At 43.7% G+C, this 19,096-nt stretch overlaps 1 protein-coding gene across 1 annotated transcript in view; it reads right to left on the bottom strand.

Moving 5' to 3' along the window:
- The window catches only part of IKBKE (inhibitor of nuclear factor kappa B kinase subunit epsilon), a 181,855-nt gene that overhangs the window by 135,968 nt on the left and 26,791 nt on the right, over positions 1-19,096 (bottom strand). Inside the window, exons 3-6 of the mRNA XM_069238581.1 lie at positions 11,131-11,250; positions 7,872-8,012; positions 5,534-5,663; positions 997-1,178 (exon numbers count right to left, since the gene is read on the bottom strand). Coding sequence (XP_069094682.1) covers positions 997-1,178; positions 5,534-5,663; positions 7,872-8,012; positions 11,131-11,217 — 540 coding nt within the window. The 5' untranslated portion in view covers positions 11,218-11,250. The remainder of the gene's footprint in view (positions 1-996; positions 1,179-5,533; positions 5,664-7,871; positions 8,013-11,130; positions 11,251-19,096) is intronic.

Here is a 19,096-nt window from a genome sequence, read left to right as displayed (position 1 = left end):
ACTGCTTACGTCCTCAAATATTACATCACTCCTGACATGGTGAGTGACATCACTGATGACATCTCAAATAACATAACTTGTGCCAGAAAGTAACTTTAGTCTACGAGTTATAGTTTCTTAATATAAGTATAACTATAAATACTGAATTTCTATAGTTTTGTTTGGGTAAAACGTGAACCTAATTATAACGTCCCTGTAACTTTTGGTTTTCTCATTGTAATTTCTATTTTTTTAATGTAAATTAATAGATAATTACTGAACGTTAATACAACCACCACCACCACCACCACACACTGCAGGAGTTGGCCGCAAGGCCTGGTATGCACCCTGCCCACGCTGCGCACACCCATTACCTGTGCCACACTGGGGTTTTTGTGTATGAACAAGTGTAGTTTTTTTCCCTTGGGCTTTGGATTCCCGAATCCCTAACGGATTTACCCAGGAGGGGAGGGGGTGGGGTGGGGTGGGGGGGAGGGTTGTGCTGAGCCCTGAGGTGGATCCACAGATCAGTCGGGGGAAAAAAAGCACAATTTTTGCTCATTAGTGGTTGCTGGACTCTTCCATGTGTCCTATGGGGTCAGGATACCTGTATCCATGTATTGAAGGAAAACTTGAATATATGGAGAGGAGATGTGGCGTAGTCGCTAAAGCTGACGACTTTGTAACATGAGGAAGCAGGTTTGAATTCTGACCTTAGGTCAACATCTTGTGATTCTGGTCAAATCACTTAATCTTCCTCAAAAAGTACAGAAATTTGTACTACATACTTTGTGCGCTAATGGCATTAGTCAGGTTTGTATTATAAAAAACTTCTGCAAAAAAAAAAAATTCCTTAAATATAGACATTTGTTCATCTCTGGTTCCAGAATTTACATATATATCACGGTGCCGACAAACACACAGGCAGGTGACAACCAGGATTTTAACAGACTGCCGGGCAGGTGACATCCAGGATTTTCATAGACTGCAGCACTTTGTAAGCGTTCCCGCACTCACCAGGTACTCCTCAGTCCCATAGACTGACACAAACTTCTCCTCATCATCCAGCTCTCGCGCCGCGCCGAAATCTGTCAGTTTGTAGATGCTCTGCCCATCCTCGCCCACCAGCCTCATTATGTTCCCAGGCTTGATGTCTCGGTGGACAATACCATTCTCTCGAAGGTGGTTCATGCCAGCAACTGGGGTGGTGTAGAGACATGAGTTAGAGTTTGCATTCAAACACATACAAGAGCCATGCTAAGGGGCAAGCAATCTGCAATGTATCTAATCTGTCATAGTCTCAAATTCAAACTAAGTGGATGTAGGAATTGGAATGGGGAATCTCAAACTTTGGTTGTAATTTCAGTTAGGCTTTCTAATTGTTTCTGAATATGCAATGCATCTTCGATCTTATATCCTCTTGCAAGAGGAATTAAGAGTTTCTGTACATCGACTTACTTTTTTGCTCTACATTCAAGCATGCCATGGAATTCTGTTCCCCAAAACACAAAAAATGTGGGAATGCAGCTGTCACTGGGCACACTTGAACGATCGTCATGAAATGTAATTTGTGAGGCAGTGGACTGAGAGGCAGTACCACAAATTAGAAAACCCAACCAAGGAACATCGAGTCCCTTATCGAACATCACCAGGTAATAGTTGCTCTAACTATTTTCATTGCAGAATCTTTTGGTCCATGTTTTAGCCTGTCTAGTAGTTCCTCAATCCAAAGGCACCCCTAAAGGATGTACCCACAGGTTAACGAAACAATAAGGAGAGATCGTGTGCCTACTTGTTCATGAATCCTTGGTTAGTTTGATAAACAGGGGGAACAAAAGGGAAGCAGAGAAGGATGGAAAGGCTATTTTCAATGCTGTCCAGAGTATGCATAGCTGTGTTGATTCTTGCCGGTTTCACTCAGCAAGGACTTTGCCTTTTAGCACCCAAACTAGGTTCAAAAAGATCTTACCACTTGCTTTTTCCAGCTCATTTTAAACAGAGCCATTTCCCATTTTCTCTTAGGTGGGGTTTTGCAATTCTCAGTCTCTTTTATACACTACTGACTTTATTGGGCCGTACATGGCTCAAGTCCACCGCACGCACAGTCCTAACGTTCTACAAAGTGGCGAAGGCGGTTCCATTACGGACATCCAAAGTTGAACTTTGAATAAATATTCAACCTAAGTTTGGACACATTTCATATAAGTAAAATACTGTTTATCTTCAACTTTTTAAAGCTAAATATTTAGCATTCCTCTTCTGGTGATTCAGCTAGCAAAAAAATAAATCACTGTAGTTGAGAAACTTGCAGTTTCCGATTTGAAATCAAATAGCTTTTTCTTGAGGACGCGTTATCGTCCTTCTTTATACACACATATGTTGATAAAACGGGAAGAGTATATCACAGGTACGCATTTGTGAAAGTGTTTTCACTTCTATAAAAGATCCTATTACTAAGAGTGGAACCATAGATCTAAAAAAACATTTATTTTAATTGGTTTTCGGCTTCAGCCAACATCTCAACTGACGGATCTATAATCGACCTACTATTAAAATTGGCCAATTGTGGCATTCACAAATTGTATATACAGTAGGTCCTGGTTATACTATATATCATGCTAGTTTTTAAAATTCTATTTTATATAAATGTTACCATGCACATTACTAGGCTAATTCTCTCTCTGCAGTCTCTGTACAAACTGCTTTCTGGTGACTGATTGATGTTACTGGGTGCGATTGGGGGTGGTTGATGAGGAAGACTTTAAGGGTTTAAATGAAGTTGACAAAGGATGTATGGGCTTGAATGTGGATGATGAGGTTGTTGCAGAGATTGAGGGTCTGGTTAAAGAAGAGTCTGTCTCCCTTGCCATCCTGATAAATGGTTTTAGATATGGCTTATTTTAAAAAATTGTTGCCTCTGAAGGGGATATGGCCTAACAAGCTTGTATAAGAACCCTCTATAAAAGGGGTGGTCTTTGTGATTAAGGGCAATGCTCCAAGTCAATTGAACTAAAATCATATGCTTGACATGTCCATGAATAAAGCATGTATTACCAAAGAAAATAATATATACATAACATGTGGTATAACACTTTCCCTGGGCTATTAGCAATAACACAATGGAAACGTACATGCAAAACATGTACTTTAACGTAGAACAGGATGTTTTCCATGGAAAGATGTGTTGGCTACACATGCTGTAACCTCGCAGTGTATTCTCGGCGTTCTTTTCCTGATGTAGGGTTGAAGGACATTGGCACAGCAGCCATGTGCCATTGTACTCTTAAACTCCTCACACTGCTCCCCCAGTATATTTTATTTTCCTGAGCAGAGGTCTTATTGTCATTAGTTCCATGAAAGAAGGTCTACGGACTTGTGGAGGTTACTCACCAAGAGAATGCAAGGCACTCTTGGGCAAAGCAGGCCGCCCACAGTGATGCTCCTTTTATCATGCGTGAATATCGCCTGCATGATCGGGTCAGTACATCATCAGGGACTGCAGGGAGACCGTCAAATGGCTCTTCCTGGGTACTCGCTCAGAAATGTACCCCCCTTGAATGTAAGAGATGTCTGCGAGTAATGAAGATGAGAGGTTGGCTGCTTCACTTTGGGATCCCACTAGAAGGATGTAGCGCCTAAGATTGTAGGGTGCTCCATCGGGTTTAGTGGCAGTCGTAGCAGTCTTGCTTCCAACCCTCCTGCTGCTCTCCTGTTACCCCCTCCCCCTGCAGAGACCACTGTAAATCCATGTGTTTGTGTTTGGAATCAAATCACATACGTGCGGATGAAAGATAAAGGGTTCCTGGTGTTCACTTCTCTGGACAAAGCCAGTTCCAGCAGGTCAGCCTGTGGCCTGAGAAGTGCAAAACCCGTACAAGTAATGATGGGCAAGGTCATGGCAAGAGCAACACACGTGCACAACACAGATGGGCTGCCTGGTCATCCTCTGCATCCCGTGTCCTGAACACAGGAGAAGAGCCCAGCATCAGCCTGATTAACTACATGGCAGTCTGGATCCAATCTAAAAAAATACCGTGGCCATTATTGGATGCCTGCTATCAGGGAGACCGTGCAGCTTGGGCTCAATGGTGCCTCATAAGCATAGAACAGCTACAACAATATATACAGTTAAAAGACTTGTATCCTCCATAACTAAAAGTGAAACTTTAAATCATCGAAGTCTCAGCTGGACTTCAACCAACTACCACTGATTAGAACATAAATTGTCACAACTGGCTTATTCGGCATACACTTTTTATAATCTGGAAGAACTCTGTACACCTGCCCAGAGAAAGGCTGACACCAGCGTTAGGAAACTTTGGCGACCTTCCCTGATGGGGTAGGAACCACACTCCACGACTGAGGAAAACACTTTGGTGTTGCAACATGAAGAAAAGGATGTATACTACTCGGCATGTATACAACATCACATATTCTGCCCAGAACCTATTTATCCCTAAGGGGAGACACAGGAGTTTTTTTGATGACCTCTAATACAACCTCAAACTAAGCTATAGACATGCGAACAGATTTTCCAGGGGGTGCTGGTATAGTTCTTACCTACTGTATATTTGTACCCTAATGACCTGCCACTTGTGTTGGCATCCATCAACGTCTACATGTCCTAATACGCTTGTTACAAAGGCATGAGGTAACTCTCTCTCATCATTCTCTGACTTAGTAAAATTATTTCCAGGTGGAAAATAGTGTATTTATTAGGTGTCAGCTTCCACAATGTTAGAGATGGGAAGAGAGTCTTTAAATAGAACCCTTCATTTATATTAGTTGACATGTTTCTGCACATGGCTACTTGGGGATCGACATATCTGTTCCCATTTTAAACAGAGGTAAGCATATGGCTTGTTGCACAACACATTCAATGCAAAATAATGGGAGTATGTGCTCAGAACTCACACAGTCATCAAGCATGGCTGGTACATTGTGTTTCCAGATGCAAGACTAGCTGTTCATCATGTAGCAGGGCAGGCAGCGTGGCAGAACATGCTGGCGTGCACTGGCAAAAGAAGATGCTGAAGTACTGGGCAATGGAAGCCACGTGAGGGAAGCCACTGGCTATTCAGATAGTATATCTGACCCCGGAATGCAGCGGAGCTCCTAGATTAACAGCAGGAGTGGCAAGGTGCACCCCACTGCCGCACAGCTACAAGGTTGGGCCTGCATTATTCTTATGGCTATATTTGCCTTGGTGGTTCCCTTTCAGGGGCTTGGTTCTTGTGTGTTGGAGGGAATTCAAAATAAAAGCTGGCTTGGAGGATTTTTGGGCAGGTTTGAATAATTTCCTGTTTTTGCCCCTTCTGTGCCCAGCTAAAGCACTTTCTGCATTGAGTTTTAAAAGGTTGGCCAAGCTAAGATGCAGACTGGTGGTGCTATCAAGTACACACGGATCTAACCCAATAGTGAATTACCTGGAGTACACCAACCTGCCTCTCCTCTACAGCAGGTTCACTCACATTAGAACTCACCCAGGATCTGATAACAGCTACAGAGGTGTAGTGTTTACAGAATCCGGCGCTTTTGGGAAGCCACTACTCACCAACACACTGCAGCACAATTAGAAACTCAGACTCGGATAGGCCAAAGGCGTTCTCGGGTTCCTCCAGCACCGTCAGCAGGCTCCCGCTCGAGCAGTATTCCATAACCAGCACCTTCTGCTTACTGGTTCCCTGAGGAAAATCAGATGGAAAGGGTATGGATAAGAGCCCACCCATGGTGCATCATCAGTGCAAACAATGCAGAGCTCAGCATTCTTGCTCAACAGGGATGTTTCCCTTTCCTTTCCCACACCTCCATGTCCCTGTGACCAATGCAGAGACTGTACCTGGCTAGGTTCATACAGACTGTGTTAGGACCCGTCACCATATACAGACACTATCCAGACACTGCAATCTGTTAGTGGCAGTGCACATAGGGGATTCTTCCACATTTCCCTTAGGCCTGCCTGCATCGTATCTTGAGGTGCCCAAGACTGCATCCATCAATGGGTCCCAACAGAAATTTGCTTTGTGTCCCATTATAAAGCTATGACCCACTAGGAACATAAGCCTGTGTGTTTTCAGAGACTGTGTTAGTTATAAAACAGTGGTATTCGTGCTTTGGTGATATATAGATGACCTACATGCATGGTTTCCCCCTCTCGTGGCTACCATATGTACATGGTGAAATAACCAAGCAGTACTCTTGTGCATCCCTCCAGGATTTCAGAGCTTTCTCTAAATTTTAGAGAAAACAAATTCTTCGACTACACTTCTCAGATAATGCTCCCCTGTGAGCTTCTGGGATCAAGCCTGGCTTCTAAGAGAGGCAGACACCTATGCAACCCTGTGCTCTCCTATGCATAAACAAATGGCCACATTCAACGAAGGCCATAGATCTCAAACATTTCATTTAAAGTAAGGGTGGGGAATTAGACAGAAAATGTTGGTAAGGATATTTGGTGGCGGCTGGGTGTAGGGAACATCATGGCAATGGAGAAGAGTGTGTCTGCTACTAGGGCGTATAATGTCGGATACTGGGGTGTCGTAGGTTGAACAAGGGCACGTAAGATGATATACCACAGCAGGCCATGGCTGATAGGACTGGGACACCATTGCCCATACTGGGGAACAACATGCACAACCTGGGCCAGACCATGACTGCAGGCATACATCCCGACTGATGAAGGGGCATGTTATGCCCGATGGAATAGAAGCTTAGCAAGTTGTGGCATGTACTTGGATTGTGTTACGGGAAAGACTAATGGAAGTAGTATACAGACTGAAGCATGTCCTATTAAATACTGGGGCACGTCAAGGATTGGGGGAATGTCAAGCCTGATTACAGGGGCACACGACAGTTTATACTGGAGAGGTCATGACTGATATTTAGGTATGTTCAGGTTGATATTGGGGTATGCCATGGCTGATGCTAGGGCTAGCCTTCGCTGATGAGACTTGGGCAACTTATGCCACGTACTGTAACATTTCAAAGAACATGCTGGGGCAGGTCATAGCAGTTAACTAGGGAAAATCTTAGCAAACAATGGACATGTCACAGCTGATATTGGAAGATACCATAGGTAATGTAACTGCATTCCAGATGGGACTGTGGCATTTCATGTGACGCATTGTGGCTAATCCAGTGGTGTACGCCAGAGGACAAGAGTGAGGAATACATGGCTGGCAATGGATCAAGTCACAGCTGGTTTACTTGGCAAATGCAAACACAGCCCAAAAGCATCTAGTGTTAGACGTAATCCCTATTAATGAAAAAATGAACTATTTGTATCATGTTCATTCTCTACCTCTATTTACCAGCATGTTCAGACTGTTGAGACTCTCCATACAGAGGTTCAAACCACTGACCATTTTGATCACCCTCTGTCTGGACTGCCTCAAAATCTGAAGTGGTGAGCTACAAAGCTGAACAATGCTCAAACTGTGGCCCCCAGAACTGAACACAATGCAAATGAGGAGCCAGAGCTCTGCACAATATTTACTTGTGATGTGTGCAGAGGTAAAGCAACCTCTTGAATTCTGCTGGATACACCTACTCCTTTCCATGCCAACACCCCTCTAGTTCTTCACACAGACTTGTCAGATTAGACACTTTGGCCCACATCAGACAGCATAACCTACCCTCTCCTGCTTGATGACCTTAAAATCGCTTCTCCCAGCCTTCACTGCTTCCCAGAATCCTCTCGTTTGACGACCAACTAGATGTTTGTCCCAACGCTTGCTTCTTCTCAGAATCCTGTTCTTTGGTGACCTTTAAGACACTTCTCCTATCGTTACACCTTCTCAGAATCCTGGAGCCCCGGGTAGATTGGTTTGCACTGTGTTTATGAATCCTTCTTTTACAAAGACCAAAATCCTTATATGTGGGTTTGCACTCACCGACTCCTCCACCGCAAACAGCTTGACGATGTTCTTGTGATTCAACTTTCTCAGCACCTCAAACTCCCTCATCTGTACCTCCAACGGCCGCAGGTAGCTGCTATTGTTAAAAACTTTTACGGCAACCAACTCTCCAGTTTTCTGAAAATGGAAAAAATTTAAATGTGATGGTGCGGTAGTGACTGTTGTGACTATGGCAGTTTGAGAAGCTGTAACCAGGTCAAATGCAAGAGGGAAAGGCATAGTCGGATTCTGATACTGAAACAAGCATTGGCAAAGCCAATAGGGCGCACCTATGCAAGAGATATTGGTGTTGTCAATGTGTTTTAGCCATGTTGTACACCAGTGTGGTTGCTGTTCAGCATGGCTAAAATGTGCTGTAGAGTTGAATGGCAAGGAGTGATGTAGAGTATCTTAGAATGGCATAGCATAGACTGCAGTTTATTGAATTGGCATAGAGTGGAGTCACATAGCTTGGCGTACAGTGGAATGGAGTAGGGTGGACTGGTGTAGAGTTTACTGGTGTAGAGTGTTGCAGAGTAAAGTGGCATAGAGTGCAGCAGCATAGAGTTCAGGGGTGTATAAAGCAGTGCCGCAGAATGCAGTGATGTAGATTAGAATGTTGCATAATAGAGTGCAGTGACGTATAGTGCGGTGGTGCAGAGTAGAGTGCCGTGGAGTGGTGCACACTAAAGTGGTGTAGAGTGGTGCAGAGTAATGTATAGAGCCGTAGAGAGCAGTCACAGAGTGGAGTGCTGCAGTGTGCAGTGGCGTAAAGTGCAGTGGCAGAGTGCACTGGCACAGAATGCAACAGTGCAGAACAGAGTGACATAGAGTGCAGTGGTGTGGAATAGAGTGGTGAAGACAGCAGTGACAGAGTAGAGTGGTGCAGAGTAGAGTGGAGTAGAGCAAAGTGGACTAGTGTAGAGTGCATTGATGTAGTGTGTTGCAGAGTGTAGTGGTGAAGAGTGCAATGGCATAGAATTCAGCGGCATGCAATGGGGCATCGTAGAATGCAGTGGAGTGGATTAGACTAGAGTGGAGTGGCAGAGTAAAGTGGTGTAGAATGGCTTAGACTGCAGTTGCATACAGTGGCGTAGAGTGGCATAGGGTGCAGTGGTGTAGAGCAGTGCAGAGTAGAGTAGCGTTGAGTGCAATGGTGTAGAATGGTGCAGAGTAGACTACAGTGCTGCACAGTGTAGAGTGCAGTAGCCAGAGTAGGGTTGTGGAGTGCACTGGCATAGAGAACAGTGGCACAGCCTACAGTGGTATAGAGTAGAGTGCAGTGACAGAGTGCAGGGGCACAGAGTGGAGTAGAGTACAGTGGCATAGAGTGCAGTGGCATAGAGTAGATTGTTTCAGAGGAGAGTGAATTGGCAGAGAGGAGTTGAGCAGAGTAGAGTGAAGTAGTGTGGAATGGTGCAGGATAGAGTCCTTTGGCGCAGAGTACAATGGCATGGAGTAAAGGTGTAAAGTGGTATAGAGTGCAGTGGCACAAAGTGCAGCAGTGCAGAGTACACTAGAGTGGTGCACAGTGGATTGGCAGAGTAGAGTGCATTAGCATACAGTGCAGTGGCATAGAGTGCAGTGGCATAGAGAAGCGAAGAGTGGACTTGTGCAGAGTGGAGTGGCATAGAGTGGTGCAGAGTAGAGTATAGTGGCGTGCTGTAGCGTGTAGAATGTAGTAGTCAGAGTAGAGTGATGTAGAGTTCAGTGGCAGAGAGTGCAGTGTTGTACAGGAGAGTGTTGTAGAGTGCAGTGGTGTAGAGAGCAGTGGCACAGACTACAATAGTATACAGTAGAGTAGAGTGTAGTGCGATAGAATGCAGTGACAGAGTGTGGTTGCCTAGAGTGCAGTGGCCTAGAGTGGAGTGGCACAGAGTAGAGTGTGTACAGTGGCATAGAGTAGATTGTTTTAGAAGAGAGTGAATTGGCATAGGGTGGAATGGTGCAGGGTAGAGTGAAGTAGTGTGGAATGGTGCAGTGTAGAGTCTTGCGGCAAAGAGTAAAGGTGTAAGGTGGTGTAGAGTGCAGTGGCATAGAGTGCAGTAGTGCAGAAAAGGCTAGAGTGATGTACAGTGCAGTGGCATGGAGTGCAGTGTTTCAGAGTAGTGAAGAGTGGACTTGTGTAGAGCAGAGTGGCCTAGACTGGAGTGGTGTAGAGTACAGTGGTGTAGAGTGCATGGTCATAGAGAAGAGTGTACTCTATGCCTCTCTACTCTATGGCTCTCTACTCTATATCAGTCACAGAATGGAATAGAGTGCAGTGGAATGGTTTAAAGTGGAACGGTGCAGAGTAGAGTGCAGTGGTGAGGAGTAATGGAGTTTAGAGTGGAGTGGGGTAAAGTGGAGTATGCATGGTGTGGTAGCACACTGCCACTACAGACAACATTTCCAATTGAAATGACTACATTTGCACAGACATACAGTTTTAGTAATAAAACAATACAGCAAACAAACAATACTATATGGCAATGGCATCACCTTGTGTATTGATCTGTTTTATATTAAAGTATTGGTTGCCAACACACTTCAGAATTAACAAAAAACTTACTTCATTGTGTTTTGCTAATTATGATATATTCTGAAATACTTGCACAGTACATTTAAGTGTTGTGCCAGAAAAAAAACATTTTCTCTACCCTCAGTATGCAGCAGGATTGTCACATAAATCCTCTCACTTTTAAATTAGAGAAATAAAAGTAAGCATCGAACTCTCAGAAGACAGAGTCTGACATTTGACTTCTGACTTTGAATGCACATCAAACCTGATAAGATGAGAACAACATTCACAGGCCTGTTTACAGACAGGAGCACTCGTGGAAAATTGCAACAAGAGGTTGTGTACAAAGGGTTTGCTCCCTGGAAGTGACAAGCTGAACCTGGAGAGCCTAAAACAAATAAAGCCAGCAAATGGAAAGCTAGAAAATGTGAGTTACAAACCACAAAGTCGGCAGTAAGCAACGGGCGGAATGAATTCCCACGGAAGCTTTCTGAATGTCCCCAAAAATTTTGCTAAAAAGGAACACTGCTGCGCTGTATGGTCAGCTTCGACCTAAAAAAGTATATTAAGTGTCTGGGTTTTATTTGAACAAAGCACTAGAGAAGTCCCATTCAACTCACCATGGCTCAGCTGCACATACTGCTGCTGTATAATGAATGTGTCGCTCACCTAAACACAACATCCATTTCTCACCACTCCAGATATTTAAACGTCAAACACCCACTCACTCAGTCAATTACTTGTTTGCACACCCACCTTGCTGCGAGCTTTGTACACACTAGCAGTGGCCCCTTGGCCCAGGACATCCTCCGGCTTCCAAAGGTAATTGGGAGTACTCTGCATTGCTGCGCAGGATCCAGCCTGTAGCACTCAATTCTAGAGTAAAACATTGCAACATCAGTGTCAAGGGTTATTAACTGTTCATGCAACCGGTACGGTCTGAAGGCTTTGGCCATGCACAACTGGGGTACCAGTGCAGCTACAACTGGCCAAGCAGTGGCTGCTTTCATCAGGAATCTAGGAAAGGCTCAAAAGCGTGGAGAGGTTCTAGGTCAGGTGGACGACTTGGCAGGAGTGAAGAGTTCTAGGAAGTCAGGGAAGCTTTAGGAAAGACTGAAGTTTTTGGAAGTTTAGGCGAAGTTCTAATAGGGGCAGCATTTTCTAGTAAGTGGGTGGAGATTATTTGAAATGTCAAGTGGCTCGAGTAAGGATGCAAACAGTCTAATTAGGGGAGTTCATGTCTAGCAAGGGAAGCAAGGTTCTACAGATCGGTGGCATGTTCTTCGAAGGTTGACAAAATCCAAGGAGTGGTTAAGAGGTTGTATGCAGTGTTTGTAGATCCTTAGTAAGGGTGAATGGGTGGGCCGGGAATACGTCATGAGCTGGAAGAGGAACTTTAAGCCAAAGGTTTGGTGCAAGCAGTAGGTGTTAGCTGCAACAGGGGCGTGCTGAGCAAGGACCTTGGTGGAGGTGGAGTCAGCGATAAGAGTGTACTGGGACAGAGTCAACAGTGGGCTGCAGGGGGCACCAGTGGCGTTACGAAACACATGAAGTGGGCCCCCTTCCGGAATCGCTCAGGCCATGTGCAGTGCTGAGGGCCCCCCCTGCACCGCGGGGGCTGCGAGGGTCTTGGTTACACCACTAGGTGTCCCATTTATGACAAAAGGAGTCACACAGTAGACAAGTGCCAAATGCTACTAGGTGGTCTGGACTGAGGTGCACCAAAAGAGCTGTGTGAAAGCACCACCACTAGGGTAGCCGGGAAGAGGTGATTTTGATGAGGTACACACTAGGAGTTTCTGAGTTAAGGCAGCAAGAAGCCCACAGGTCAGGACAGAGATTCATTGGCAGAGCTGCCTTCGGGTCAGAGTACCCTAACAGCACGTGCTGAAGGACAGCATTGATATGCATTTAGTAAAGCTGCCTGGTTCTCTCAATGGTAGCATATGCTGCAGAGGAGCATCGAAGCACACTGGCAAAGCTGAGTGGTCTCTTGGCTTGTTTTATTACCATGTGTGGTAATATTGACAGTGTTTTTCATAACTAAATGTTCTGCTTCAGTGTCGACATTAACATGCAAATTCACTGAGTGTGCATCTTTCACATTTAGCTTGACCATAGCAAATGGCTGCATTTTAAAATAATTAACCTCTGGTCGTCATTTCTTCCATATCATGAATCTTTATTTCAGGGGAAAACCGAACAAGCAATCTTAAGCAATGTATCGATTGTCTTCTGTTCCCATGTGAGCACCTGCAGAGAACAGCCAGAACCAAATAGCTCTCCTTATGCTGCTAATAGCTGCTAGTCCGAATGACCTTTAGAGTGAGTTTATTGTGTATTAGCTTCATGAAACAATGACGTTGATGTATCTTCGTGTCCCTTAACCTGATTAGTTCCTCCTACGAGAAGCATGTGTAGTAGTAGTGAAATGTCAGGACTGTATTCAAAACTAACGCAATGTAGACACAGGTTCAGCTTTCCTTCCTTCTTACTTAGCAGCAGTCGCCTATCTACTTGTCTTTAGATTCAGATACCCCTTTTCCCCCGACGTAAAAGGGTAGGGTGCTCATCAGTGGGACATAAAGGTGTTCGGGATGCACATTTGTTCATCCAATCCGTGGCCTCTCTGCAGACGATCAATCACACTTTTGTCCTTCCCATGCACAGTGTTGTCATTAATGATGTCATTTCAGATGTTATCAATGTCAGAACTTTTTAGAAGTGATGTAATAGGTGAGGTCATAAGCAGAGCATGGTCAAGGCGTGAGTTTATAGTTTTTTCAGTTTATTGTAACTGGTGAATTTCAGTGGTTTTTTAAAGTTTAAAATGTTACTTAAAATGTACCATTTTCACCTAACTATAACATCACTTTAACCTTTGTTTCTTTCAGAGAAACTCTATCTTTTTTTTTTAATCTAAAGTAATATATTCTGAGACCCACTGAAAATCACTTTAACCTTGTGTTTTATCAGTGAATTTCTATGGTTTTTCATGTAAGGTAATATTTCATTATCATACCTTACAACATCAAAACCACACCATGTGCCACTTTCGGGCATGCATGGTGTTGGGCGCAGGGCTTGGCCCAAGTGGGTGCCCAAACCCCACAGCACCCCCAACCATCCACCACTGCTGAGCAACCCTCATGGGCGAGCAATGCCCGAAACCCCCCACTACTTTTTCCTCTTTTTGTTTGCAGCGTAGAAGTATCACAATAACTCAGCAAATTTCCATGGGGGCTGTGCTGGATGGTGTGGCAGTACTACCGTGCCACTGGAGAGAAAAAAAAGAAAAAAAACTGACCACAGGGTGTCCCTCTGGAACCTCACAATAAGGCCCAGGGGTTTACTGTGGCCGTTTTTTGCCCCCAATATCTTATTTGTAATAATTCCCTATGACACAGTGACTATGTCCCCATGTCATAAAATGGCAGCTGCAGTATTTTCTTACAGTTGTGGCCAGCTAATCATATCACATGTTTTGAGCTTGGGGTACTGCTTTAATACTGCAAAGGTACAGAGTTGCTATATATATACACATACATTTAATACCTTGATTTCTCCAAGACTACTCAACAGATTTACACAAGATCACAAAAAGCACACTTTCGGTATCAAGATCAAGCTTTCTTCCAAATGTGGTGTAATTCAGTCTGGCTGTTCTGGCTGTAGCTCTGTTAAAAAAGCCTGTATGAAAATTGCATGGAGAAAACATGTTTGAGACCCCTTTATTTTCTCAACCCCTGCTTGACTAATCACCCTGAAATTTTCCTAGAAGGAGATGAGTTGGCTTAAACTTTTTTTATGGAAAGTTTCATAATGACGCGTCAAACAGCGCCAGGGTTATTAGCATACCAAAACAACCCATTTCGTATGGAAACTTGATGCTTACTATAACAACACAGTGGTCACTCCTGAGAGGAACTCCTGGGTTAAAACCTTTGATGGTGGACAAAAAGAAACACTATGCAGTAGACAAGGAACATAGGAGATGTACAACGTGCGGACGCAAGAACCCATCTCAGCGAACCAGGTTGGCGGGATTAGGATTGGCTTCCTGCAGCTTTGACCACTAAAAGAATAATGCATCTTTAACTGTAAAGGTTTGCCCTCTAACAAACTAAAAAGTGTGATTAAGATAGTAAGTTGGAATGTGGCCGGCTTGGCTTCCCTCATTGCTAGTCCCAGTATTGAGGGCTCTGTAAACATGTGGATATTTTGTGTTTCCAGGAAACCTGGTCGGTGGAGCCACTAACCATTCCTGGCTTCATAACAACTCAGACTCCTGCACAAAAGAAAAATTTGTTTGGAAGACATATGGGAGGACTAGCAACATATGTTAAATTGGATTTAGTCATCAAAGTGGAGCCTTGGGAGAAATCAACAAACGGCGTTCACGTGATAACCATACACGGCCTAGCCTTTACCAAGAAATCAACGCCGGTATAAATGATAAATCTGTACATAAATCCCACTCTGGAAAAAAACAGGCAAAGCTCAAATCAATCTTATCCCTATTGAAGGAATTTAAATATGAACACCCCGATCACGAATATTTGATTGCAGGAGACTTCAACCTCAGCAATCTCAGTCAGTAGGCTGGGCTCCCAGGAGACTCTGTAAGAATGGCCCTAGAAACCTTACTTAAGGAATTCGAGCTGAGAACGACCAACTGTAGTGATATAGCAGTGGGTACACTTATTCAACCTTCAGAAATATCTCCACATTAGATTACATCTTTTTAAGCACAGTATTGATGGGCAGATGTCTAAGTCATAAGGTCACTTGTAGATCTGAAAGAGACCATAACCCCATGGCAATAGAAATCGACCTTGGAGCTGCGAGACATCAGTTCAACAAAGATAGCGGAAAGCAATTATTATCCAGCCTACGCCCAATGACAAAACTGATTAAATGGGGCACGGCTTGCTCTGCAAAGTATGAACTATGGAAGCAGGCCATTGCCCACCAACATTCAAAACCGGGGCAAGAAGGATCTCCGACCAGTGAGAAAACATGATCAATAATCTACAGTGCAGCATGGGCATATAGGAAGCAAACTTAGTAAAGCTGACAAGTTTTTAGCATCCAGAGAATACCTACAAAGCTAAAAGAAATGCAGACAGGCAGAAATGCGATACAGGAAAAATAAAACCCCTGCTGCAGAAGCACTTAGAAGGGATGCAAGGAAAGAGTACATGGAAATAATATGGAAATTGAAGCTAAAAGATACCGAAGAATGCTGGGATCGAATACATGCACCAATGCCTCAAAGGAAAAGCAGAGAATTCTGGGAATATGTCAACTCTCTGCTACATACATCTGTTAACAAGGTCAGCGTGATTTCTGCCTGTGATTGGGAAAACCAAGTGGAAAAACTTTATGTGGATCCAGGTAATCAACAGGGGCGGTTTGGCCCAAAAAGAAGCTTCACTATTTAAATGGCTGCTACCTCCACGCTAATTTTCTATCCTGCTTAGGATGGCACCAGTCCTGGTGTTTTTATTGCTTTCGCTCTAAAGAAACGTGTCGGGGCTTCAACCTCGAAATTCCATCACCCTTTTTTCTAGATTTTTCCTTATCTTGCTTAAGGGGTTAATTGTATGATAATATGCTACATTGTGCATATTAACATGGTTTTTTATTTAGGAGGACTATGTACACAGGCATGCATTTTTACACTAATATTCTTTCCTTAGACTTCTATGTCAATGTCAAGGCGCAATAAGATAATCTCTGATAGTGGCATAGCTTCCTTCATATGGTAAAAGAGTTGAAAGTCAGGATACACAACTTATGTATTCTTTTTAAGTCCACCCCAGGCAAATGAAATGATGGTTGGAAAGAACCGTTTATGCACCTGCAATCTTACTTTCATATATGTTAACGCATGATAAGGAGCTGACAAGATCTTCATATCATATTGGTGGTATTTGATTTTGGCATTTTGTCAATTACTACCTTGACTCTTTGCCATGGCTTACCCTGTTACATCAAGACAGTGCATTCATGATTTAATTGCACATGGGTAGGATGATAGATGGTGATTTTCTTTTCTTTTGCTAAGGACAACATGCAATATTTCAACATTTTACTGGCTAACTTTTAGAAGGGGAGAATACAAACTGACAAGTAATTTTTTAATGTATTCTTTTAGATTCCCATGTCAAAGCTTGTCTGATTGTGGCATAGTTCCCCCTTATTTAAGTCTTATGAGTTGACAGATAGGGTACATTACTTATGCACTTTTTGGCCCACCCAGGAGGCTGAAAGATAGATAAAAAGAACTGCTTACGCATCTGCACTTTCACTTTTTTAATTTCAGACTTTTAGGATAGCATATGATAATGCCTTTATTTAAGGGAAATGAGTTGATAGATAGGAAATATTATTTATGTATTTTTTTTGGCCTATCCTAGGACGCTGAAAGATGGATAAGAAGATCTGTGTACGCATTTGCACCTTCACCTTTTATTGATCTTAGAATTTTACGACAACATACGACAAGTCGCCTTGTTTTAATACTTTGTGCAAATGGGCCCGACAAGACTCATTGGTGGCAGATACTATCGGCTTTTTTCCCCAGTCCTTTTTATCAAGGAAAAACCGGGGGCTACTCTTGTCCTATCGCACATTGGCAGGATGATACTGGGTGATTCAATTTATTTTTTGTATACCACTCCGTGCCTTATAGTGTGCTACATATATGTAACTAAGTTTTTAAATGTACTTTTATATGTCATTTATATGTGCTTTATATGTGCTTTTACTGTATATTTGTGCAACAATTTTAAGTAATCATGCAATAAAATCTATTTCTTCCTCCTTCCTAAACACAATGGTCACACACACATATATATATACAAACAAATATATGTACACATCATATATATATATATATATATATATATATAAAACCACATGTATATATATATATATATATTTATATATATATATATATATATATATATTAACTTAAAAACCCAAAGGTTACGGGGACGTTATAGTTAGGTTCTGAATTTACTCACACTAAACAATAGATATTCAGCAGTTATGGTTAGCTGAAGTAACTATAACTTGTGCCCTAAGGTAACTATAATTTGTGGCCGGGCCATGCCAAGTTTTGCCCTCAATAATCTTTCTGCAAATGTTACATTACTAATATTATGAGTAATGTGATCAAAGATGTCTTAAGTGATGTAATATGTGGGGTAATTAGTGCATGGCGAGTTATTTCAGCTAAACAAAACTATAACTGCTGAATTTTTATGGTTTGTGTGAGTAAATTCATAACCTAACTAACATCCCTGTAACCTTTGGTTTTTTAAGTCAATTTCTGTATTTTTTTAAATTCTATTTCCTAACTATATTGTCCCTGCAACCTTTGTTTTTTTTCATTGAATTGTGATGGTTTTGTTAATGTAAAGTAATTTTAATTACTTTATGTTATAACAACCGCTGCGCTCAGCTTTCGGCCCCATGTGGCATGGGTTGGCTGCAAGGCCCGGTCACAGGCCAGGTCCTACGGCCCACCCCTTATAATAATCACCAAACCTCGGTCATGCATGGCCTTAGGCTGTGAGTGGTAGTGGTTGACTGCAGGACCTCGGCCCAGGCCTGGACTTGAGGCCAACCCAGGTCGCACTCAGCCTTCGGCCGTGTGCAGCGGTGGTTATATTAATAAAGTAATACCTGCAGCCAGGCCCTGCAGCCAACCCCTTATAAGCACTAAACCCGTGCCATGCACAGCCTTAGGCTGTACACAGTAGTGGTTGACTGCAGGGCCTGGTCGAGGGCCGGGCCTTGTGGCCAACACATGTTGCACACGGCCTTTGGCCGTGCGCAGCAGTGGCTGTATTAACAAAGTAATACCTGCGGCCAAGCCCTGCAGCCTATTACTATAAGCAGCCAACTCTGTGCCATGCATGGAATGTGGCCATGCGCCGGGGTTGGCCACAGGGCCTGGCCTGCAGCCAGACTCTGTGGGTGACCCCATATAAGCACTCAACCCCGCCCTGCAAAAGAGTAAGATCATCTTTCAGTATGTACCTTAAACATTGAAGTTGAAAAGAAATTAAAGCAAGGAAAAGAACACTGACACACCTAGGCCGGAACCCGCAACCTTGATTGTGAGGGCCTGAGATCTTAACCACTAGGCTTCTGGTGACTCCTCTCTCTATGGAAGAGAGAGAGAAAGTGACAAGACCACGGGGAGCCTGAAGGACCCCGGAGTCCCAGACGGCTCCCTGTCTCTTGCGGGAACCGGCATTGCTAACGCATGCATAGAAGATAGAAATGCAGCTCCATGCATGCAGGAGCAATCCTTTCATCTCTTTCCCTGCCCACATATTAGCAGGAGGAGAAACAGATGAAAACTCCGCTCTGAGCAAGCGGGAGCAGTCTACACGTTCCTGCCTGCAGGGAGCACAGTTTCTGTTTGCTTTTGCTTGGCGGGAGCTGTCACAGCTCCACTAAGCAAAAGCAACAGCCATCTTCTGAGGGTGGATACCTCAGGAGATAACAGGAGCCGGCCCTGGGGGGTGGTGGTCCCCAGGACCATTAATGGCACCCAAAGGGGGGGCATGTGGCCCTCTCCTTTAATTGACATGGGCCAGCCCCGGGGAGGCTTTGGTCCCCAGAGCCATATATAGCCCAGGAAGGGGGGCTGTGTGGCACCCCTTCCTCTTGAGAAAATGTAAATGGCCCTGGGGAGGTGGTG

Source organism: Pleurodeles waltl, chromosome 6, assembly GCF_031143425.1.
Source record: "Pleurodeles waltl isolate 20211129_DDA chromosome 6, aPleWal1.hap1.20221129, whole genome shotgun sequence".
Lineage (NCBI taxonomy): Eukaryota > Metazoa > Chordata > Amphibia > Caudata > Salamandridae > Pleurodeles > Pleurodeles waltl.
This window is presented reverse-complemented; position numbering and strand designations above follow the sequence as displayed.